Source organism: Bos taurus, chromosome 12 (genome assembly GCF_002263795.3).
Source record: "Bos taurus isolate L1 Dominette 01449 registration number 42190680 breed Hereford chromosome 12, ARS-UCD2.0, whole genome shotgun sequence".
NCBI lineage: Eukaryota > Metazoa > Chordata > Mammalia > Artiodactyla > Bovidae > Bos > Bos taurus.
The window spans coordinates 1,617,733-1,644,007 of NC_037339.1; the positions used below are offsets into that span (position 1 = coordinate 1,617,733).

The following is a 26,275-nucleotide window of genomic DNA, read 5'->3' on the forward strand; positions in this document are numbered from 1 at the left end:
ATGAACTGTCACAGAAAACTCCCGCTGTGAAAATAAAAACATTCTTGGTTAGCTTCTTCTCCCACTCTCCTGGGTGGTGTCTAAATCTTTATATCTCTTTCACACAGATATAGAGAACAACTGCATGGATTCCAAGGGGGAAGGGGAGTGTAAGAGGAATTGGGAGATTGGAATTGACATATATACACTATAGATTGTTGTTACTGTTGTTCAGTTTCTTTTGTGACCCCATGGACTATAGCCAACCAGGCTTTTCTGTCCATGGGATTTTACAGGCAAGAATACTGAAGTGGGTTGCCATTTCCTTCTCCAGGGGATCTTACTGACCCAGGGATCAATTCCTCATTTCTTACACTGGCAGGCAGATTCTTAACCACTGAGCCATCAGGGAAGCCTGTACACTATTGATACTATCTATAAAATAGATAACTAATGAGAACATACTATATAGTACAGGGAATTTGATGTTCTGTGGTGACTTACGAAAAGGAAATCCAAAAAGAGGAGATATATATACATATGTATAGCTGATTCAATTTGCTGTACAGTAGAAACTAATACTGGAGAAGGAAATGGCAACCCACTCCAGTGTTCTTGCCTGGAGAATCCCAGGGATGGGGGAGCCTGGTGGGCTTCCGTCTGTGGGGTCGCACAGAGTTGGACATGACTGAAGCGACTTAGCAGCAGCAGCAGCAGAAACTAACATAACATTGTAAAGCAACTATACTCAAAATAAAAATTTTTTAAATATATATCTTTATATCTCTCTTCAAAATTCTTCTATTCTGACCTTCTTACTTTGAATAGATGACCTGCTTTTACTTGAGAGAGAAGAGTGTATTAGTGAAGAATTATTCACTTTCCTTCCTGGAAACCCAGCTGATAACATCATCCACACTTATATTTCCTACTTCCCTCTCCTCTCTTTAGTACTCCTCAACATATCCAAAGTAACCTAAAGTGGTCATATCCCACCTTTTCATCACAGCCTGGACTTTTTTAAATCCTTATCCCTATTTTACAAACTTTCCTTCTTTCTTTTCTTCACTTTGCCTTTGATATAAGCATCTTTGGATTTTTACTGTAAGTTCCTTTACTACTTCTTCTCATCTTCTATCCTCTTTATAACCAAGCTCTTTTAAGAAGCTTATACCTCATTTTCTTATTTCCCACTTACTCTCAAAAAACCACAAATTGCCTTGCACATCTAGCATTCCACTGAAAGTGCATTTCAACCGTCATCGGTACCTGCTGACTGCCAGATCCAACAGCACTTTCCAATCCCACACCCTCGGCCTCCCTAGTGTTCTATACTATGGATTAGGACCCCTTCCTCACCGCCCAGCCCCCGTCCTCCCAAGCTACCACTGCTTCTCAATGTCCCTCCCACCCCTCACCTGCGAGATTCCCCCAAAGCTGACCCCTGTCCTTGCCTTTTCTCTTTTTACACGTTTTCTTTAGGCGATCTCACCCATACTCTTTACTTTTGCCTAGACTCTGATGACTCCAAAGTCCTCATCTCTTGCCTTAATTATTGCAATAATGAGCTTCCATGCTCTCTGCTTTCACTCAAGTCCATTTTCTACACCACAGGAAATAATCTCTTAAAGTAAAATCACATCATGACACTTCTCTACCTAAACTTCTTCACTGGTTCCTTTTCTGAGATGTAACAGTCCAGATACCTATGTAACCCACCTGACTCTTCATCCTTTAACCCTACCTGCCTCTGTACTCAGCCTTATCTACTGACACTTGCTACACCCAGCCTACACTGCTGCCAAAATACCCCACCCGCCCATGTTCTCCTATACTCTTTGCTGTTCTCTCACACTTGAATCCATTTCTTCCCCCAAGCTAAGTCCTTCAAAACTTTCAACTTTTACATTAAACTTCATTCATTCAGATTTAACAAGCATTTATTGAAAGCCTTAGGGACTTTCAGGGACTATTTGGAATGCTGAAGTACTAACTGAGACAAAATCCCTGTTCTCATAGAGATTTCACTTAGGAGTTGGAGGCAGGGGCAGGATATACAGAAAATAAAGCAGGGCAAAGCGGACAGAGGGTCTGTGTGATGGTTCACTGCTGTTTTATAATACGACAGTTGGGGAAGGCCTGGCCTCTTCTATGAGTCAGTTTCTGACCGAGTTAAGTACTTTCCATTTATTTCTGTTCTGTTTACAGTGAACTGATGGTGCTTTACTTGCCGGGCTCTTTTGCTAGTCTGACTCTCTTAGTGCAGACTGCTCCTCTATGCATTCCCATTGTTTAACACCTAATCATTCTAAGGAAATGTGCTGTGCTGGGCACTGTTCGGGGTGGAGAGATAAAGTCATATAATAAGTGCTCAAAAAGCTTTTTGAAATAGATTAATACATATTTGGAATTGTAAGTTAATAAAAAATCTCCAATATAAAAATTTTGTTTTACACTTAATATTTTAATAATGTATCAGAAACTAAGAGAGAGACAAAGAGTCAGAGTATCATTATTACATATTTCCAAAATGAAGAATGGCAACCAAGTACTGGCAGACCTCTGAGGTACTGCAGGTTTGGTTCCTGACCACTGCAATAAAGCAAATATCACAATAAAGGATCACATAACTTTTGCTTTCCCAGTGCAATTAAAACTTATATTTATACATATATTGTAATATGTCTTTAAACGTGCAATAGCATTATGTCAAAAAAAACCAAAGCACATGCCTTACTTTGTTGCTAAAATATGCTATCATCTGAGCCTTCAGTGAGCTGAAATCTTTTTGCAATAGCAACATCAAAGATCACCACAACAAATATAATAGTATTAGTAAGTTTGAATTATTTTGAGAATTATCAAAATGTGACACAGAGCCACAAACTGAGCAGTGCTGGTGGGAAAGTGGTGCCAGGAGACTTGCTCACCCCTTCATGGGCCACCGTTTTGTCAAGGCAGGGGGGTTTGTGTAACTCAACGAAGCTATGAGCTATGCCATGAAGAGACACCCAAGACACACGGGATAGTGCACTGTTTGGACAAAAGATGGTCCACTGGAGGAGGGAATGGCAAACCACTCCAGGTACTAGCCATGAGAACCCCATGAACTGTATAAAAAGGCAAAAGATGTGACACCGGAAGATGAGCCCCCAGGTCAGAAGGTGTCCAATGTGCTACTGGGGAAGAGTGGAGGACAACTACTAACAGCTTCAAAAAGAACGAAGCGGCCAGGCCAAAGCAGAAATGACGCTCAGTTATGGATGTGTCTGCTGATGAAAGTAAAGTCTGATGCTGTAAAGAACAGTATTGCATACGGACCTGAAATATTAGGTCCATGAATCAAGATAAATTGGATGTGGTCAAGCAGGAGACGGCAAGGGTGAACATCTGAGGAATCAATGAACTAAAATGGACTGGAATGGGTGAATTTAACTCAGATGACCATTATATCTACTACTGTGGGTAAGAATCCCTTAGAAGAAATGGAGTAGCCATCATAGTCAACAAGAGTCTGAAATGCAGTACTTGGGTGCAATCTTCAAAATGACAGAATGATTTTGGTTCATTTCCAAGGCAAACCATTCAACATCACAGTAATTCAAGTTTATGCCCCAGCCACTGATGCTGAAGAAGCTGAAGATGATCAGTCCTATGAACACCTACAAGATCTTCTAGAACTAATACCAAAAAAAAAGATATCCTTTTCATCACAGGGGGCTGGAATGCAAAAGTTGGAAGTCAAGAGATACCTGGAGTAACAGGCAAGTTTGGCCTTGGAGTACAAAATGAAGCAGGGCAAAGGCTAACAGAATTCTGACAAGAGACTGCACTGGTCATAGCAAACACCTTTTTCAACAACACAAGAGACAACTTTACAGATGAACATCACCAAATGGTCAAAAGTGAAATCAGACTGATTACATTCTTCATAGCTGAAGATGGAGAAGCTGTATACAGTCAGCAAAAACAAGATTTGGAGCTGACTGTGGCTCAGATCATCAGCTCCTCACAGCTAAATTCAGGGTTAGAACAAAGAAAGCGGCAAAAACTACTAGGCCAGTCAGGTTTGACTTAAATCAAATCCATTATGATTATACAGTGGAGGTGATGAATATATCCAAGGGATTAGATGTAGTAAATAAGAGTGCCTGAAGAACTATGGACAGAGGTTCATAATATTATACAGGGAAGAGAATAAAATTATCCCAAAGAAAAAGAAATATAAGAAGGGAAAGTGGTTGTCTGAGGAGGCTTTACAAATAGCAGAGAAAAGAAGAGAAGTGAAAAGCAAGGGAGAAAAGGAAAGGTACACCCAACTAAATGAAGAGTTCCAGAGAACAGCAAGGAGAGACAAGAAGGCCTACTTCAATGAACAACAAAAAGAAATAGAGGGAAAAAAATCAGAAAGGGTAAGACTAGAGATCTCATCAAGAAAATTAGAATTATCAAAGGTTTCATCCAAAGATGGGCAATACAAAGGACAGAAACCATAAAGACCTAATAGAAGCAAAAGATATCAAGAAGAGATAGAAAGAATGCATAGAAGAACTGTACAAGAAAGATTTTAATGACCTGGATAACCACTATGGTGTGGTTACTCACTTAGAGCCAGACATTCTGGAGTGTGAAGTCAAGCGGGCCTTAGAGGCCTCTGCTGCCTATGAAGCTAGTGGAGGTAATGGCATTCCAGCAGAGTCATTTAAGATCCTAAAGATGATTCTATTAAAGTGTTGCACTCAGTATGTCAGCAAATTGGAAAAGTCAGCAATGGCCTCAGGACTGGAAAAGGTCAATCTTCATCCCAATTCCCAAGAAGGGCAGTACTAAAGAATGTTCAAACCACCAGACAATTGCACTCATCTCCCTTACCAGTAAGGTTATGCTCAAAATCCTTCAAGCTAGGCTTTAGCATTATGTTGAGGAAAGGCAGAGGAATCAGAGACCAAATTGCCAACATTTGCTGGATCATAGAGAAAGCAAGGGAATCAAAGAAAAACATCTACCTCTGTTTCATTGACTACGCTAAAGCCTTTGACTGTGTGGATTATAGCAAACTGTGGAAAACTCTTGGATAGATGGGAATACCAGACCATCTTACCTGTCTCCTGAGAAACCTGTATGCAGATCAAGAAGCAAGAGATAGAACCCTGTATGGAACGACTGGTTCAGGATTGAGAAAGGAGTACAACAAGGCTATTTATTGTCACCCTGTTTATTTAACTTATACGCCAAGCACATCATGGGAAATGCTGGGCTGGATAAGTTACAACTTGGAACCAAGATTACTGGGAGAAATATTGCATCATCCGCATATCTGAGGTTGCAGATGATACCACTCTAGTGGCAGAAAGTGAAGAGGAACTAAAGAATCTCTTGATGAAGGTGAAGGAGGAGAGTGAAAAAGCTGGCTTAAAACTTCAGTATTAAAAAAAACTAAGATCACAGCATCTGGTCCCGTCACTTCCTGGCAAACAGAAGGGGAAAAGGTAGAAGTAGTGACAGATTTCCTCTTCCAAGGTTCTAAAATCACTGTGGATGGTGACTGCAGCCATGAAATTAGAAAGTGACTGCTTCTTGGCAAGAAAGCTATGACAAACCTAGACAATGTTAAAAAGCAAGACATCACTTTGCTAACAAAGGTCCATATAGTCAAGGCTATGGTCTTTCCAGTAGTCATGTATGGATGTGAGAGCTGGACAATAGAGAAGGCAGAGTGCTGAAGAACTGACGCTTTCAAACTGTGGTGTTGGAGAATACTCTTCAGAGTCCTGAGGAAAAGGTGATCAAACCAGTCAATCTTAAAAGGAAATCAACCCTGAATCCTCTTTGGAAGGACTGATGCTGAAGCTGAAGCTCCAATACTTCAGCTACCTGATGGGAACAGCTGACTCACTGGAAAAGACCCTGATGTTGGGAAAGATTGAAGGCAGAAGGAGAAGTGGGAGACAGAGGATGAGATGGTTGGATGGCATCACTGATTTATTGGACATGAACTTGAACAAACTCCAGGAGATGGTGAGGGACAGGGAAGCCTGGCATGCTGAAGTCCCTGGGGTTACAAAGAGTCAGACACAACTTGCCAATAGAACAACAGACTTGCTTGAACAGGGTTGTCACAAACCTTCACTTTGTGGGAGAAAAAAAAATGTAGTATCTGCAAAGCATAATAAAGTGAAGTGCAATAAAAAGATATGCCAGTATTGATTAAATAAACATTTCATAGAAGAAATGTATTTTTCTAAGCATTTGAAAGCATGTGGGAGAGACAGAATTCTGAAGGTATTTAAGTGTTCTGGGAATAGTGTTATCAAGAGAGAATTTTGAAATGAATTGGGAAGTAGGCTTAAGGAAAAACTGAATGAAGGTGGTAATTTGCATTAGTTTAGTTGTAGGAGTATTTCATGTATTAATTATAGACAGAAACAAGCTCAAAGATCATGGTAATTTATCATGGAAAACCATAATCATGTTGCTGTTTAACCTCAATGAAGGCAAAATTAGAAAGAATTTATGTTTTTATTTATCCTACTCTTTTAAACTTCCACTATTTTCAGATCCTTTTTGCAAATTTTAACAATTTTAGACTAAAATTCCCTACTCATGATCAACTTTATTTTATTTTGCTTGCTGTTACTTTTTCAAATAAAAAAAATGTACTACAAAATTATGGAAAGGTTATAAAACTGAAAAATACGTATATACTCATATCCAGAGTCTGTACATAATTCTACTACATACACTATCACTACTTTGAGTGTATTTTCCAGTCCTTTAGGAAGATTCTAGTTTCTCCTATTATCATATCGCTGCAATGATCATCTCTCAGAAATGCACTTATTCCTTTTCTCTTTTCCTAGCAGAGATTAACAACTGTGAGACAATTAAAGAGCATAAACACTTTCAAGACGGGAAAAAATCAGAAAGATTACATCAATTTACACTGCCATCAGCAATGTGTAAGAGTACTCACGTCACTTCATCTTTGCCAGCATGAACACTATCATTTAAATTTTTCCCCATTGATTCACACATTTAACACTGTACTTAACTGTTTCAATTTGCATTTGAATTCATACCAGAATTCAATATTTTTAATTTTTAGTTATGAAAGATGACACTGCTACTTCAGCAAGAAACCATGTTAAGCATAAGTCAATGGTTCAAGGCTATAAAAACAAAATAAATACAATTTTTAAGACACTTTATCTAATCACAATAGGAGTAATGGTTATTGTGCTCCATGGTAATTAGGTATTAACGGCAAGCAGTTCACATAAGGGGCTATTATTACTATTATTGACACATAGCCAAATCAAGCATTATTAGATTATGAGGAAGGTTGGATCAGATTAGAAGCTCTCATGCCCTCTTAAAGATCCCTTGATCTGAAATCAGATGTCACACAAAAGGCAAATTCTCCTTCCTCTTAGCTCCAGGCAGCCTCTATCAACTGAGCACCCAGTAAAGATAACAGGTGTTATAAATTTAGTTTGGCTGAGGGAGGCTAGAGTTTACTGAAAACCAAAGTCGATGTGAACTCAAAGAGCTGACCAAAGAAATGGCCACTAAATCCCTTGTATCTTCCCTATGATTACTCTTCAAGTTAGGATCTAGGTGTTCAGTGACATTTCTGAAGATCTTTGAACTATTTCCATCTCCTTTCCCATAGAGAAAAAGAGGACAAGAGGCGCAATCATACTCTCATGTACTCAGTCAACCTTACTAACAGAGAAGTGATCTGGGTAATGTAATTTAAGGGACTTCCTTCTGCCAACACTGTCTCCAAACTGCCACACACTGGAGATTCTTTGACAATTCTAAGCACATAATTCTGAGATTAAAGAAGAAAGGTGAGAGTGGGAAGGGTGAAAAGGGGTAACATAACCCACACTCTACAGTGAAAATTAATTTAACCAGTCTGGTTTCATAGTCTTCGAATACTTTGAAGAATGCAGAGGATAGGAATGAGAGTTCCAATATGGAGAGGACATAGGGAAAAGCAAAAGGAGCTGTCATTTTGGGCTGCTGTAAAAATGCAGAGGCAAGGATACTAGACTACAGAAGAACTGGGAAGAAGGGGGCCAGGTTGTGATAATAAAATCTTCAGTTTCTATAGACCTATGGAGTTTACAAAGCACACGTCCAGTGACCATATTACCTAATCCTCACTATAACTGCACTAAAACTGAGACCCAGAGACAGGAAACAACTTACCCAAAGTCAGTCACAGGAAGTAAGAGGCAGAGCCGGGGCGTGACCCAGGTCTTCTGACTTCTGTGCATCTCCAGCTCCCCTGGAGCTGGAGCAGGGCAAAAAGGGAAGTGGGAGTGATCTGCCCGAGACCAGCCCTGCCCTCTCCCCTTCTTTCAAAGGCCATGCTGAGCCGACATACGACTCTCTCAGGGACCCCTTCGCATCAAATTCTTTCAGGATAAACCACACAGAATCTGAAAATGTTTCTCAACCCTGGGTCCAAGAATGGCAATCGGCAGTAAACAATGTCAGAAGTATTTTTGGGTGAAGTTTGCCATTTACGTGAAATTAATTAGAACTTCAAAGCATAGCAATTCTCATTTCAGAAAGCAAAACTTATTTTTATAATTGAGATTATTTAAAGTTGTCTTGTTCAAAATTTTTTTGTTTAGCAGTTTCAGTCAAACCTTTGAAACTATTATGAAAATTATTTTGAAAAATATTTGAGAACCAAGATACCAAATCTACATTTTACCTTCTCTGTGGTCACTTTTTTTCCTACCTTAAATATCTTTCCTCAGTCATTACTTTCATTAAATCAATTCTACTCATTAGAATTAATACAATATTCAGCCTTTTCATAGCCAATTTTATGTGTTTTCAATGAATCAATGGGAAAATGTACATATCTTCTTGAAATATAAATCTTACATTCATTTCTAAATTATATCTAAAATGATTTTATTGTAGCCTTTTATAAGAAATCTTCAGTAACAAAATTTAGAGTTCTCAGCCTCAAGTTTCTTATATTTCTCTTTAATTTTTCTTAGGGAATTATATATTTTAACTTCTCATCTGGACTGTTTACATTTAAGCTCAAAACACAGTCAGTGAAAATTTTTTCTTTGTTTTGCTTATTTCCTAAGAATACAAGCATATGATTTAAAGGGACTGGGTATGTGACCAATGTTTCATCATTTCTAGACCATTTTGTAATTAGCTCCACGACATCTCAGTCTCTAATAGGTTTTCTATTTATGAGAGAGAACAACTATCAGTAAGGCCAAGTTCTTAGTAAGCATTAATACTAATAAGGGCACATAAAAAGATCAGGGATATCTTTATTTGTGACCAGAGCTTTTAGAGCCTTTCTGAACTAATACTCACAAGTTCTTGATCTGTAATTCATTTGAGTACTGATGATCAAATTCAGGAATTTTTTAATAAGATTTATATTACCTGATCACTTTATAAGAAAAAAATACATGAGAATACCCTTCTCCACGTTGTTTTAAGCCTATTAGTAAAGGAGCAATACAAATGCTGAAACAAAACAGAATTTTTCATCTTTTAGGAGTCTTTGCCACTTAATGTCTACGTGCTCAGTGGAATTAACTCACTTTGATACTTTCTTTTGAATTCAGCAGCCAATTGTCAGCTTAACAAAAACAGGGATTTCAGATTTTGCTTTAGCTTATTGGAGAATAACAAACAAACAAATTAAAATGCCTTACTGCTGGGACATACAAATATCATGCAGGTTATTAGGCAAAAATTATAGAAAAAAAAAACCCAGCAATATTATAAAAGCTACAATGTGAGTCTTCATAAATGATAACTTTAGAAAGTCTTTAACTTAGCACATGAAAGTTTCTAGAATTAGAATTAAGCTAAAATAAAATTAAAAGACCAGTGAGTTGTGTATAATGACATGTAAAAAAGGATCTCAATTTTATCATTAAGTAATAAAACACTACTACTAAAAGCATATGTGCTTAGAAGGGACATAAAATTTCAGAGATATATTTTGTCTTCTATTCATAGTAAGGTTAAAGAGAAATTGCCTTTTATTCTATCTGTAATATAAACATATACTATTATGTTATTAAGAAGTCTGGAAAATCCAAAACAATGTTTCTTAAGATAAGTCTTCAATCTATTTTATATGGAAAATCTGAAAACTAGAAAGAAGAGCTATGATGTTTTTCAAAGTACCTCTTGGTAGACTTTATATAACAGATTTTATATAGGAAAAAAAGAGGAGGGCTCCATGACCAAATAAGTTTGTAAATCAATAGACCCTACATATGTTCGTCTAGTCAAGGCTATGGTCTTTCCTGTGGTCATGTATGGATGTGGGAGTTGGACAGTGAAGAAGGCTGAGCGCCGAAGAATTGATGCTTTTGAACTGTGGTATTGAAGAAGACTCTTTTGAGAGTCCCTTGGACTGCAAGGAGATCCAACTAGTCCATTCTGAAGGAGATCAGCCCTGGGATTTCTTTGGAAGGAATGATGCTAAAGCTGAAACTCCAGTACTTTGGCCACCTCATGCGAAGAGTTGACTCATTGGAAAAGACTCTGATGCTGGGAGGGATTGGGGGCAGGAGGAGAAGGGGACGACAGAGGATGAGATGGCTGGATGGCATCGCTGACTCGATGGACGTGAGTCTCAGTGAACTCCGGGAGTTGGTGATGGACAGGGAGGCCTGGAGTGCTACAATTCATGGGGTCACAAAGAGTCAGACACGACTGAGCGACTCATCTGATCTGATCTGATCTGATGTCTCTCTCTTGGAAATTTAAAATACATATTAACCTGCTACTGGCTCAAAGACATTCTATAATTTAAAATGTACTTAATTTTTGACCCAGCATTTTCCAAATTTATTTAACTAGGAAGCAGAACTAACCCTGAGCTAGATGGACTAGGCATGAAGATGTATGTACAAAAATACAATAACTTTTTAATCCTTATGATGATCTGAGCTGCTCAACTAGAACATTATCATTATGTTTAGTCCTAACAAACTACATTTTTTTTAAGGCAAATTCTCAGTATTGCAGTACTTCCTGTCCCTTCTGAATGGGGCTCTTAGCCAATGATAAGCCACTACTAAGGAAGTTATTTCAAGCCAACATATAAAACTCTTGCCAGTAGTTTCCAAATTTAACGGAACTGGAAGCTGTAACAGAGAGCTTCTCACAAGGCAGATCAACTCCACTCCTTTCCTAGAAGTGTGATAGTGAAGCCTACTGCACATGATTCTAGAATAAATATTATAGGTCCAGTAAAGCTCAAGAAATTAGGATCAGTAGGAAGGGTAACCAACTACATCAAGAGATATCACCCACTAAAGGTAAAAAGCAAATAAAGTTTAAAAAACAAAGTAAAAAATACACTGATGTTTAAGAAACAGAATGAAAACACACAGAGATAACTAATAAATGAAATGAAAAAAAGCAAGAGTATAAGAGAACACAAATGACTATGTAAGGTTAAAAAAACAAAATGGACAACTGATGACTCATTATGGTGTGCAATCAAACATGTATCCTAAGTCCCCTTTTAGCCCATCACCAATCAAGGATCATTGATTTTAGAACTGAAAAGATACACTGCAGGAGCTCCATTTGAAAGGGAATAAATTCTGTATTACAATGAGCAACGTATTTTTGTGCCTTTTAGGTACAGATGGAAGAATCAAAAACAGAACTGTGTGCAGTTTTTTTTAATTCAATAACAATGCCTCTTCAGAATTATAAAAATCTTTAAAATATACTGACATTAGTGCCAAGTCAAGGCACATGCCCAGTATAAAAATAATATGTTTGGGAATAAGAAATAAAACAAAACAAAAATAGTCCTCAAATTCATTTATTTTACTATTTTATTATCAGTGTATTAGTAAATCTTCTGCATATATACGTTAAGGAATGGTAAAATTGAGTGCAGTTTGAAATTACAGTTTTAAAAGTCCTAATAAATAAAGTAAATGAAACAATTAACATTTACACTTGAAAGAGAACAAATCTTGGGGCAACCAAATCAAAAATGTCAAAGGAAAAGGTAAGTCATCTGACAATCCTAGCCCCCTTAGGCTGTAGATTACTTTGAAGAAAAATCAAAATTACACCTTATTTAGCATAAATCTAAAGCATCTTAAATTTACTTCTCGATTGACCAGTGCCATACTTCCATATTTTAAGTTGCTATTAATAAAGGGGAGACTTAGAAGATAAAAGATTAACGTATCTTCTGATACTATTCATGTATACAAAAAATTGCTGTAGATTTTTCAATTATGCTAACTTGATTCTTAATATTTAAATAATATAAGGTTTAAAGTGTTTTATGGATTATAATTAAGGTTAGAAACAAAAAAGCACATCTTAGACAACTCCCTACCATGTTATTTTACTTTGTTATTTTTACCTTCAGTAAAAAGGAACATGAAATAATTACATGATGTACTTTCATTGCTTAATAAAGGAAAACTCAGATTACCCAGAAACTTTTTAAAGATGCTTTTATATAGCATCTTTAATCTTTTGAATAGATTATATTAAATTAAATTATCAGATAGCAAAATTCCAGTGGTACTTTAGTACTTGTTCTTCAAATAGCATACTATTTTCTGAGCAGTAATTAAAGTGGTGAAATAAAGTATCTCTTAAATAATGTAGCCCAATCAAAACTAGATTCTGAAGATTTTCATAATAATCTCTTACGTTTCATAATAATCTTAAATTCACAAACTGAATTTGGGATTCAGGACATAGACATCAATCTATATCTAAGTTGATATATCATGTATATGATATATCAATGTATATGGCATGCATTTATGAATGGATCATCTCTCCCTCTATGCAGAAGCTTTCATATCTCCAGTAAAGTCCTTTTGTATGATCCACAATCTCCTGTGGGAACTGTGAAAAGCTGAATGGCAGATTAAGAAATAAATAAAGCATATCTAATACAACCAAATTTTATTAAAAGTGAGCTAAAAGACATTGCATGGAAACGCCCAAGTTCTATCACCTATAATCTGAAAATTATAGGTGATAATGTTCTTAAATGCAGCTAAGACAGCTAAACTCTTTTTTTTTTTTTTTAAATATACTCTGTGTTTATATTGCAAAAGAGAAAGAGCACTGCTTACATGGAAATTTTTTAAAGGGAAGTATCCCAAAAATATGTATAGTGGAAGAAAATGTATTACAGTATTTCACTGACTTTACTCAAATTATGCAGAAATTTAAGTATGGTAAATTATACCCATTAATTTACTTAAGAATTTATTAGCAGAAATGAAAAACCTTCTGGACTATGATGAAATATGTGCCTGTACTTTTTACTAGATACTAACTGGCAGAATCTCACTGTTACATAATTCTAATTTCTCTTTGAAGTTAATGGTTTCTATAACAATTATCCCCTTTTTAATATTTATTATGATCTTTTGATATCAAATACACACGAGATATAGCCTAACTTTATCCCTGTATCTTTAAAATTTCTAACATGACCTTGTTATAATACATTTAAGATTCATTTTTAATTCATTAATTTGCATATCACAATTCTCTATCTCCTTCCTCATTAAATAGGTTAGGGATGGGGGGGTTATATGTTTCTCTTTAATATTTCTATTAGTGGTAGAATACTTTATGGCTTTTTATGAACATTATTTGAATTTGGAAAGGTAATTTTCAAATTTGCTTCCCAGGGTGACATTATAATATAAACTTTGCACAAAGTTACTTCAAAAGTAAAAGTTGAGATTAACAGTTCTTTTTGTAAAGTATGCTAAAATTTAAAAATATATATAATTATTTTAAAAAGAAATCCAAACCTACCTAAAAGGAAATTTACTTTTTAAATAGATAAAATCAATAAGAAATTTTAAACACATAAAATTCATTAAATCACACTTTCTAATTCCATAATTTATCTTCAAATAAGGAGAAATAAAATATAGACCTTACACATTATTAAAATTAAAACATCAATAAACAAGATTTTTCCCACTTATATCTTCTTTTAAAGCTTCAAGAGGTAAATGAAGACTCCCACAAGATATTTAAGTTTGTTTCACACAATTGGAAATATAACTTTCACTAACTTTGTGTAGTACACAGGACTTCTGTGTGTTCTGAGTACTAATATATACTCCTCACCCAGAACAATACCTAGCACCTAAACAGATATGCAGTAAGTATTTATTGAATAAAACTAATCTATAGAATAAATTTTCTAGTTGGAAGAATAGCTGAACAAAGATCATTTCCTCATAGTAAAACACTATGAAACTTCAAAAAGTTTAGAAATCAGCATGTTCTAAAATATTTCTTGGGATATAAAAGTCTCAGTGGCATACAAGTCATAAATATTCTGGGAAAATCAGGACTTGACACTATCTTTCCATATTTAGATAAGTAACTCAGAAAGAACAACACTCCAAAAACACAAAAGATTTGTCTGAGCAGCAGCACCAGGGTATTTTAAAGAGTAATTCCAAGTGGCCTGTGGCATCTTTTTACTGTTTTCCTGATATTAGTTTTAGAGTTAAAAGTAGTAAATTTGGAAATGGCTGCAAGAAACATAAATAAGTTTCCTTTGCCCCTAATGTTTCACATACAGTGGTCAAGAAAATAAAACAGCCTTATGGTTTTCTCCCTATACAGTTTTACAAATGATATGAGATTGCATAATGATTCATTTACTTTGGTAAAATAAGGAAAATCCTGCAACATACAAAGAACATTAAATTAAAAATTATAGGCTTTATCCAGTTAAGAATTACTCAGCCATTAAAAAGAATTCATTTGAATGAGTTCTAATGAGGTGGATGAAACTGGAGCCTATTATACAGAGTGAAGTAAGCCAGAAGGAAAAACACCAATACAGTATACTAATGCATATATATGGAATTTAGAAAGATGATAACAATACCCCTGTGTACGAGACAGCAAAAGAGACACTGATGTATAGAACAGTCTTATGGACTCTGTGGGAGAGGGAGAGGGTGGGAAGATTTGGGAGAATGGCATTGAAACATGTAAAATATCATGTATGAAACGAGATGCCAGTCCAGGTTCAATGCACAATACTGGATGCTTAGGGCTAGTGCACTGGGACGACCAGAGGGATGGTATGGGAGGAGGAGGGAGGAGGGTTCAGGATGGGGAGCACATGTATACCTGTGATGGATTCATTTTGATATTTGGCAAAACTAATACAATTATGTAAAGTTTAAAAATAAAATTAAATTAAAAAAAAAAAAAAGAATGAGCTGTGAATCTCACATTATGTTGATAGTTTAATTGCGCTAGAAGAAAAAAATCAAGGATGACAGAACAAAAAGTTCAGTAGATCAGTTTGGAGGAAATAAAGTATTTAATCATAATCAGAATGTATACTTTCATCACCTAATATATCATCACTGTGTATGCTCTGAAAATATACAAATAGATGGGGAAACTAGAAATTTGTCTACAGGTAGATTTAAGGCAAATAGCTCAAACTTCATGAAGAAAGAAATTAACACTTAAACTATTAATTTGATTTTTGTCTTAATTTTCCACATAAGAGACTATTAACTTAGTCACTGAGTCTCTTAATATTTCATGTTTTTATTTAATAATTCATCCTTATACCTTTAAGACAATACAGACAACTGATTTCCATAAAGATTTTTGGTGTATATGCAGGCTTCTTGGTTGTATTATTTTTCCTGCAAACTATTAAAAAAATCTCAATGAATGCTCATTACTGTATTTAGGAAGACAAGAGATTTTCCAAAATCTTATGGCAATAACAAACGTAAACCTTAAAACATATGAAATCACTTCACAATTAAAAACAGTAATGTACATATGTAGCGCAAGAGTTAAAAAAATTAAAAACTACACAATCCACAGTGTGAGTAAATAACTCTGCTAAGGCTTCTATCAGCCTCACCTTTCCTTTGTAGCCCTTTAATGCTTCTAAAATGACATCAATTAGAGTTACCTTCTTATTGGTATAGTGAACGTTTTACTTTGATTAACTTAGAACTTTTTATAATTCCAAAGTTACAAAAAAAAAAAGTGCTCACAGACCCCAATATTAGTCCTCTCAGAGGATAACACATCGATACACTAACTCTGTGTTAAATGTACTGACAGTCACACTGACTGTTTTTCTTCAGAGGCTTTTTATGTATATGGACACATACTTTTTTTTTTTTTTTTAATGGAGATGACTGAAAATATGTTAATGTGTGGCTTCTATTCAAAAAGGAGCTGCATCTACAACTAAGTCAATTATTCACATAGATGAGGAAGAAAGGATGATCTTATTCTTAATAATACTGTTCATGATCCAAAAATATTTGTTATATTAATTTATGCAAAAGCATAAAACATCAACAATCACTTAATTATTTGTAATTAGGAAAAAAGAAATACCAGAATCGCCAAAATATTTTAATAATACTATCCTGCCTCTTCCTGCAAAATACTTCATGGATCTTATTGGGAACAATCCCTGGAGGAGGGCATGCCAACTCACTCCAGTATTCTTGCCTGGAGAATTCCATGGACAGAAGAGCCTGGCGGCCTGTTAGTCCATGGGGTTGCAAAGACTTCGACACGACTGAAGTGACTTAGCACAGCATGAAAGATTTTTAAGTTAACTGCAGAAAAAGTAAATAGGTTAAAAAAAAATAGGACAGTAAAGCCTAGATGAGGTACAGAGAACATGAAATACTGCTGTGGTTCAGAATCACTACATGGGCTATCACATGTGATGCATTTGTTGTTCAGCCAAGTTTACAGTGGCCTAAAATCAATAAAGCAATGGGGACTATTAAAGAGGGAAGAGGAAATGTCACAGACTTAGAAAGAAAAAGATCACTTGGCACCAACACCTCTGAGTAGAAGAGCTACAATGAGGAATAAGAAAGCTGCTCAACAGCTATGTCTACTCTGGAACAGAAAAAGGAAGTAGAGAGGAACAAAGTAAGGAAACTTAAAATTTTTTTAGGGAGAAAAGAATAAAATTAATCTCTTTTTAAATCTCCTAAAAAAAACTAAATATAAAATTTTTATTTTGACTCTGTAGTGGCTAACATGGGAATAACATGATGAATAACAAACCTGGGCTCACCTTCTAGAAATACAGACTCAATAAATACTTTTACCATTGTAATTGCATTAAGATGTGAGCATTGACTTTAAAAAAAGAGAATAAAAATAGCCATCATGTGGGAATCAAAAGGGCAAAAGATATAGTTATAACAAGTTTCTCCAAGAAAAGATATAAATTAGACATTAATGGTATTTCAGTCTTTTAGGGAAAAAGCAGCTAAACTTTAGAGAATGAGAGTGAGAGAAAGGATCTCTTGCTTAATTATACAGATTAAGATATGAATGTTATATTGTAAAATATGAAACAATAAGCTACCTGGAAAATGATCAATTTTCTAGAATAAAAAGGTCAATAAAAATATCCACGGGCCCAATATGATTACTGCTACTAGATTTTTGTTGTAGCTTTATTTATCTTCTTTTTTAGGGGGGTGAAGTGGGCAATGACCCTGAGGTCATGACAGGAAAATCTACAAGGATCAAAACTAAATCAAAAGAAGCTCATAAGAAAACAAATATGCTTCAGTGATGAAGGCTACAGTCTAAATGATATAATTTTCTAGTATATCTTTATATTTTAGGGAAACAGCAACAAATCAGGTTTCTAGTACCAAGTAGAAATATCAATAACCTCAGATATGCAGATGACACCACCCTTATGGCAGAAAGTGAAGAGGAACTAAAATGCCTCTTGATGAAAGTGAAAGAGGAGAGTGAAAAAGTTGGCTTAAAGCTCAACATTCAGAAAACAAAGATCATGGCATCTGGTCCCATCACTTCATGGGAAATAGATGGGGAAACAGTGGAAACAGTGTCAGACTTTATTTTTTGGGGTTCCAAAATCACTGCAGATGGTGACTGCAGCTATGAAATTAAAAGATACTTACTCCTTGGTAGGAAAGTTATGACCAACCTAGACAGCATATTCAAAAGCAGAAACATTACTTTGCCAACAAAGGTCCATCTAGTCAAGGCTATAGTTTTTCCAGTGGTCATGTATGGATGTGAGAGTTGGACTGTGAAGAAAGCTGAGCACCGAAGAATTGATGCTTTTGAACTGTCGTGTTGGAGAAGACTCTTGAGAGTCCCTTGGACTGCAAGGAGATCCAACCAGTCCATTCTAAAGGAGATCACCCCTGGGTGTTCATTGGAAGGACTAATGCTGAAGCTGAAACTCCAATATTTTGGCCACCTCATGAGAAGAGTTGACTCAGTGGAAAAGACTCTGATGCTGGGAGGAATTGGGGGCAGGAGAAGGGGATGACAGAGGATGAGATGGCTAGATGGTATCACCGACTTGATGGATATGAGTTTGAGTGAACTCCAGGAGTTGGTGATAGACAGGGAGGCCTAGTGTGCTGCGATTCATGGGGTCTCAAAGAGTTGGACATGACTGAGCAACTGAACTGAACTGAACCCACAAATTAGAGAAAGAAATTTGTAAAAAAAACTCTATTAAACAAATTCTAATATGCTTTGTCCTCTTGTTTTTGCCTAAATATAGTTGAGACTCTATATAAAGTTACATAAATCTTGTATACAATGGACTCCAGGAGGTCAATACTGTCTAAATTATATCAACAAAACTGTCAGTTTTGACATAACATTTGGCAACAAAATTAAGTATTATTCAACAAAGATATTTAAATTTAATCTGCACATGTACATATATATGTCTAGTAAATGCAGATGAATTCATATATAATTTAAAGTGTTTTTCTTAATTTTACATTTAACTAAAATAATAAAGATTATACATGTATCCAAAAGAGATTTAAATTTGACAATTGCTGGACATAATTTGGTCAAATTTAAATAGTAACAAACTGGGAAAGAATAAAATATGCATAAAGACTCATAAAAACACATACACATTTTTGGCAAACATAAATAAGGGCACTTATTGCCAAACATAATATAACAAGGCATTATATAAGAGAAGCAATTGCAATGCACTCATTCTTACTGTAGTTTAAGGTAATTATTAATTAAAACCTTACTTTAGGAGTAGCCAGTTTTAAACAAAACATTTTTCCATTGGAAAATTTAGTATTACTATGACTAATCTTTCAGAGCTATGTATTTCCTTCAAAACAGCTTATGTCTTTGTACATAATTTTTATCACATACCCATGCCTCTGACTGAATGGGCCTGATGTTGCTTAGTAGCACCTCTTCATAGTTTCCATAATCAATGAATTTAACAACTGCTGTCATACCTGAAGAATGAAGAGCTTCAACTTCTGCTCGGTAAAACTGAGGAGACAAAAAGGAGTTTTAAACAGGACGATCAACATTGTCTAGATAAGGTGATACATGATGGAAATATACTCAAAATGTTACCAATGTTAGTATTTTTTGAAAGCTCATTTTTAAATCAATCTTATTGCGATATCATTGTATTAGTTTTAAGTGGAAAACATAATAATCTGATATATGTATATATTGTGAAATGACCACCACAATAAGTCTAGTTAGTGTCCATCACCACACATGGTTATATTTTTCATTAGGATGAAAACTTTAAAGATATAAATTCTCTTAGCAACTTTGAAATATATAATATTTAAAAAAATAAATTTTAAGATAATGCATTTTAATTTATTTTAATTGGAGGATAATTACATTACAATATTGTTATGGTTTTGCCATACATCAACATGAATCAGCCACAGGGGCACATGTGTCTCCCCATCTGAACCCCTCCTCCCACTTTCCTCCCCACCCCATCCCTTAAGTTGTCCCAGAGCACTGGCTTTGAACCCTGCTTCATGAATCGAACTTGGACTGGTCATCTGTTTTACATATGGTAATACACATGCTTCAATGTCATTCTCTCAAATTATCCCACCCTCACCTTCTCCCACAGAGTCCAAAATTTACTTTTGGATAATCATAAATTGGCTAAGAAAAAGAGAGATTCTCTTATGCGTGTGAGTTCTGACATTCACTGAGCAGTAGTAAGATTTCAGAACTAAGAGGATCAGTAGAGAATGTTCACATGCTAATGCGTGCAAAAAGAATTAGTGTTCTTCAGCGTCTCCTTGTTAGCCACTCAATCCCTTTGACATTAGTAAAACAGTTCTTATGTACTAATTAGAGTATATAAGTATGAAGTAATTTATTTAAAAAACAGAAATATATGACCAAAAAAATCCTCAAAGGCTCATTGTCATTGCTATAGTCATACAGGCAGCTGTGGTGAAGCAGAGTTCCCAGGCAAGAAGTCAGCACACTACTTATATCCAGGATTTATAGGATTTAAGACACTGTAAGACCAAACACTTTTATTTCTTCAGTTTATCCAGTATTACTTGGCTCTGGGAACCAATGCACAAAGTCACCAGGAACTGAATTCACATAACAACTTCAATTTTTAATTTATCTGTTAAGGCAACTTGGAGTAGATCAACTGACTGGAGTATTCCCTTCACTATAGGTCAACCCATTTAGGACTCGAATTATAGGTCTGAATGTTGCTTAATGAACATGAAATAGCAACAAAAAATTCTTAAAATTCTTATTTACTCTCAAGGAAAGTTTTCTTCAAACAAGGGAGTTGGACGCTCTTTTAACAGTCTACTCTGACAGTGAATCAGTGTAACAGGACCCCATGAGACCTTCCGGGACAGACGCTCCTTCTCCCCCAGGTCCTCCATCTGCTGCTTGTCTACAGAAAAGCTTAACCAAGGAATAAATGTAATCAGAGAAGTGAAAAAACGTGGAAACAAAGGAAAACGGTCAAGCAACACAAAATAATAGTTTAGCCATTAAGCAAAGTTAAGGACCTTCAGTTTCTCCTCAAGAGCTACAGATACATATTCTCAGTCAAATCCTTTGACTGTTTTACAGATACCAAAACACCCACTAGACAGAAGAAGTTAACCACATGATGACCAGACTGTAGTTACAACATAAGCTCTTCCATCTTTCACAATTTTAAGAACTGGCCTCAAGGAAATCCGAGCAATACTTGTACTTAAAACAACTATATGAAGCTGATCAGACCACTACATGACCAATTTCAAGATGATTTTTGGAGATGATGATGATTTTTGGAGCTGTTCTGCATGAAGCCCCCCCCCACCAACCCTTCCATCCACCTGTATCTCCCTAAATATCTCCTTTAAAAGCTCTTTCCCCTGAACGGCAAAAGGGAGCTGGTTAGGGGAGTTAGGTTTTGGGCCATGAGCCCATCTTCTTCCCGGAACAGCACAAGTTTCCTCAACAAAGCCATGTTCCCTTTTACCCAATACTTGGTTCTCAAAAATTGGCTTTCAAGCAGCAAGCAGCCAAGCCTGAGTTCAATAACCTTCATGGGTTCACTGGAATCAAAAAATGCTAAAGGCAACAAAAATTCTTATTCTTGATAACCTTCTAAATTAGCAGTTACTGTGAGTGTACCAGGAAAGAATCTGCTTTTACTAGTGTTCGTGTGTGCTTGCCAAGTTGCCTCAGTTGTGTCCGACTCTTTGTGACCCTATGGACTGCAGCCTGCCACATTCCTCTGTTCATGGGATTCTCCAGGCAAGAATAATGGAGTGGATTGCCATACCCTCCTCCAGGGGATCTTCCTGACTTAGGGATCTAACCTGCATCCTTTATGCTTCTTGCATTGGCAAGGCAGGTTCTTTACCACTAGCACCATCTGGGAAGCCCAACTAACTAGTATACACCATACTATAAAAGTTACTAAGTTAATCCATGGTATTTCTTTTCCAGATCTGGATGTAAGAAGATTAGAGAAACCACGCCAGAATTTTTCTTTATCTTAGAGATCTAGTTATATATCCACGTCTCTCCTTTCCTCCTTTATTTCTTAGCCTTACACTTCCATATTCTGTAAATTGCTGTATTTCTCGCATATTTCAACTGTAAGCTTTTTAGACAATTATGCCAGTTAGGTTCAACAATGACAAACAATCATAATATATAACCTAGGAAAACAACTTGACATCCTTTTAGGAACTTACTAAAGATAACCTGTGTAAAAAATGACTTCTACATAACATGGGAAGTAAAGGTGTAGTGATATGGCACTTGATATGGCTAGGAGTGCAGGAAAAGCTTCCTGGGGCAAATGACAATGGGTATAATCTTCAAGAATGAAGCGTATTTAGCCAAGCAGTAAAATTTACAGAAACAAAACATGAAGAAGAGTATGAAGTGAAGTTACGCAGTTGTATCTGACTCTTTCCAACCCCATGCACTGTAGCCCACCAGGCTCCTCAGTCCATGGGATTTTCCAAGCATGAATACTGGAGTGGGTTGCCATTTCCTTCTCCAGGGGATCTTCCCGACCCGGGGATCAAAGCTGGGTCTCCTGCATTGTAGGCAGATGCTTTACGGTCTGAGTATAGGATACAACAAATAGTTTTAAATTAATTATGGCATGACATAAGAAGCGTTGGCCAATAGGACAAGATAGTAAGGGTCAGCGGATAGAGGCTCTATAGGCATGCTAGACTACAAGTGAAATATTTTAACTAGGAAGAATGACAAGATCACAGTAACGGCAGTTCCAGTGACAAATTTAAGAGGAATAAGACTTAAGGCAAGGAGACCATTTTAAAGGTCTATCCCAGTTGATAGAGCTGAAACAGCTGAACTAGTCATGGCAGATGTACAGGGAGAAGGAGGATTGTTCCAAATGCTCAGTCTTTCTATGATAGTAAAGCTTGAAAGAAGGCAAGATATCATGAGGAATGTTTTAAATGATACTGATTGCTTCCAAACATCATTTATAATGCAATTAAAATCATGGTTTCTTAATGACAGTTATAGATAATGCTTTTCTTAAGCCTTTACCCTAGTCTCTGGCTAGAAAATTGGAAAGTTGCCTGTTCTTGACAAGACACTGAAAAGTTATCACTTAAATTAGGTGCTTTTATAAGATAACCAATGCCATCTCTTTCACAAAGTATTATTTATCTTACTTGCTTAATGGTGTATCTATACAGAGCCTAAAATCCTTCACTCTAAACTGAAAAACATCCATGTAAAATCAAAGTAGTCCCCTTAGGAGATCATTCAATTATTCCAACAATCCTCTAAAAGCTCAAAATATTTTGGGAAATAGTAGGCACCACCTTTCACATGCTATATGATATTATTTTGAGTATATTCAGTAGAGACAATATATGACTTTAGTATTATTGATTTTCTGAGAAAATTACAGTTGAAAGTAAAGCTTTAATAACAATCTGATCAGGTATTTGAAGATACTTGGTTCATAGCACAGGCAAAACTATCTGATGTATCCCAAGCACCTAACACTTAGCAGCTACTCAACTATGGTTTGTTGAATACTCAATATTTGTTAAAGAACTTGTCTACATTTAAATATCTTAGGACTGTCATTATTCTCTGTTGCTTTGTTTCTGTTCATTCATATTCTCTCTATATTTTTAACATGCCTGATAATTTTTTTTAGGATGCCAGACATTGTATCAATAGGTGAAATACCATGAAGAGGTTCTAAAAAATATTACTTTTCCCTCTAGGAGGATTATATTTTAGGAAGCTGGCAGACAGAGTACAAGTAGGTACCCTTGATCATGTGCAGGAATGATTTTAGGCTTTCTACTGGCTTGCTTGTATTTTGCACTTAGTACTAGGACATGATCCTTACAGGATTTCAGTGGAAAGCCTGAGTCTTCTTACCAAGCCTTTCAAACATTATTGGACTTGAACTCAAATTATTCACTTACTTCCTCTGTTTGTCAGGGTCACCAACTCCACATTGTTCAATGCAAAAAAAAAAAAAAAATTCTGCCACCTTCATCTTTACTGTTCACAGAAGCATCTTACAGAAGTGACAAAAAGACAAAGACAAAGTCAAAGTTGCTCAGTCGTGTCCAACTCCGTGACCTCATGGACTATACATACACATGTTGTCCGTGGAATTCTGTAGGCCAGAATACTGGAGTGGGTAACATTTCCCTTCTCCAGGGGAACTTCCCAACCCAGGGACGAACCCAGGTCTCCTGAATTGCAGGCGGATTCTTTACCAGTTGAGCCACAAGGGAAGCCCAAGAATACTGGAGTGGGTAGCCTATCCCTTCTGCAGCACATCTTCCTGACCCAGGAATCCAACTGGGGTCTCCTGCATCGCAGGCGGATTCTTTACCAACTGAGCTATCAGGGAAGTCCCCTACAGAAGTGAACCCTCCAAGGTAGACAATGTTAGCTCTAAAAACCAACTCTAATTTTCAACTACTTCTTGGCTCTACCTTAATGGAGAAATGGCGAAGCATAAGTAATCCCCGCACTAGCCAAATCAAACAGTTCTTGTGTTTTGGAAAGTGAGTGGTCTCAGCTGCAAGAGTAAGAGTCTAGATAGTGATGAACACCTGCACTTGCTTTCCAAGTCTCCCTAAGAACCAAGGAGTAGCCATGTAAAACAGTTCCAACCAATGAGATTATCTGTTGGTATTTCTGGAAAGGCTTTTACTTTTCTTGAAAAAAAGAAAAGACACGGTTAGTGCAGTCTCTTCCTCTCCTTTCACCCTTGAAAAAAAACTTGACAGCAGAGAAGCTGCTACTAGCCACATTCACACAAAAACCTTAAAAGACTATGCCATCTAGTTGTACCTGGACCCCTTCTTGCTGCTATCATTAGCTAACACCTAACACCCTGTTCGTTTCCAAGGCAAACCATTCAATATCACAGTAACCCAAGCCTATGTCCCAACCAGCAATGCTGAAAAACCTGAAGTTGAACGGTTCTATGAAGACCTACAAGACCTTTTAGAACTAACACCCAAAAAAGAAGTCCTTTTCATTACAGGGGACTGGAATGCAGAAGTAGGAAGTCAAGAAACACCTGGAGTAACAGGCAAACTGGCCATGGCGTACAGAATGAAGCAGGGCAAAGGTTAATAGAGTTGTGCCAAGAGAACGCACTGGTCATAACAAACACTCTCTTCCAACAACACAAGAGAGGACTCTACACATGGACATCACCAGATGGTCAACACCGAAATCAGATTGATTATATTCTTTGCAGCCAAAGATGGAGAAGCTCTATACAGTCAGTAAAAACAAGACAGGGAGCTGACTATGGCCCAGATCCTGAACTCCTTATTGCCAAATTCAGATTTAAATTTAAGAAAATGGGGAAAACCACTAGATCATTCAGGTATGACCTAGATCAAATCCCTTATGATTATACAGTGGAAGTGAGAACTAGATTTAAGGGCCTAGATCTGATAGACAGAGTGCCTAATGAACTATGGACTAAGATTTGTGACATTGTACAGGAGACAGGGATCAAGATCAGCCCCATGGAAAAGAAATGCAAAAAAGCAAACTGGCTGTCTGAGGAGGCCTTACAAATAGCTGTGAAAGAAAAGAAGTGAAAAGCAAAGGAGAAAAGGAAAGATATAAGCATCTGAATGCAGAGTTCCAAAGAATAGCAAGAAGAGATAAGAAAGCCTTCCTCAGTGATCACTGCAAAGAAATAGAGGAAAACAATAGAATGGGAAAGACTAGAGATCTCTTCAAGAAAATTAGAGATACCAAGGGAACATTTCATGCAAAGATGGGCTCGATAAAGGACAGAAATGGTATGGACCTAACAGAAGCAGAAGATATTAAGAAGAGGTGGCAAGAATACACAGAAGAACTGTACAAAAAAGAGCTTCACGACCAAGATAATCACGATGGTGTAATCACTCACCTAGGGCCAGACATCCTGGAATGTGAAGTCAAGTGGGCCTTAGAAAGCATCACTACGAACAAAGCTAGTGGGGTGATGGAATTCCAGCTGAGCTATTTCAAATCCTGAAAGATGATGCTGTGAAAGTGCTACACTCAATATGCCAGCAAATTTGGAAAACTCAGCAGTGGCCACAGGACTGGAAAAGGTCAGTTTTCATTCCAATCCCAAAGAAAGGCAATGCCAAAGAATGCTCAAACTACTGCACAATTGCACTCATCTCACATGCTAGTAAAGTAATGAGCAAAATTCTCCAAGCCAGGCTTCAGCACTACGTGAATCGTGAACTTCCAGATGTTCAAGCAGGTTTTAGAAAAGGCAGAAGAACCAGGGATCCAATTGCCAACATCCGCTGGATCATTGAAAAAGCAAAAGAGTTCCAGAAAAACATCTATTTCTGCTTTATTGACTATGCCAGAGCCTTTGACTGTGTGGATCACAATAAACTGTGGAAAATTCTGAAAGAGA

At 36.5% G+C, this 26,275-nt stretch overlaps 1 protein-coding gene across 2 annotated transcripts in view; it reads right to left on the minus strand.

Annotated features, from left to right (window-relative positions):
* The window catches only part of TDRD3 (tudor domain containing 3), a 226,815-nt gene that overhangs the window by 30,776 nt on the left and 169,764 nt on the right, over positions 1-26,275 (minus strand). For both annotated transcript variants that reach the window (XM_005213542.5, NM_001046426.2), the window contains 1 exon segment: positions 19,219-19,344. In XM_005213542.5, the coding sequence (XP_005213599.2) occupies positions 19,219-19,344 (126 nt within the window).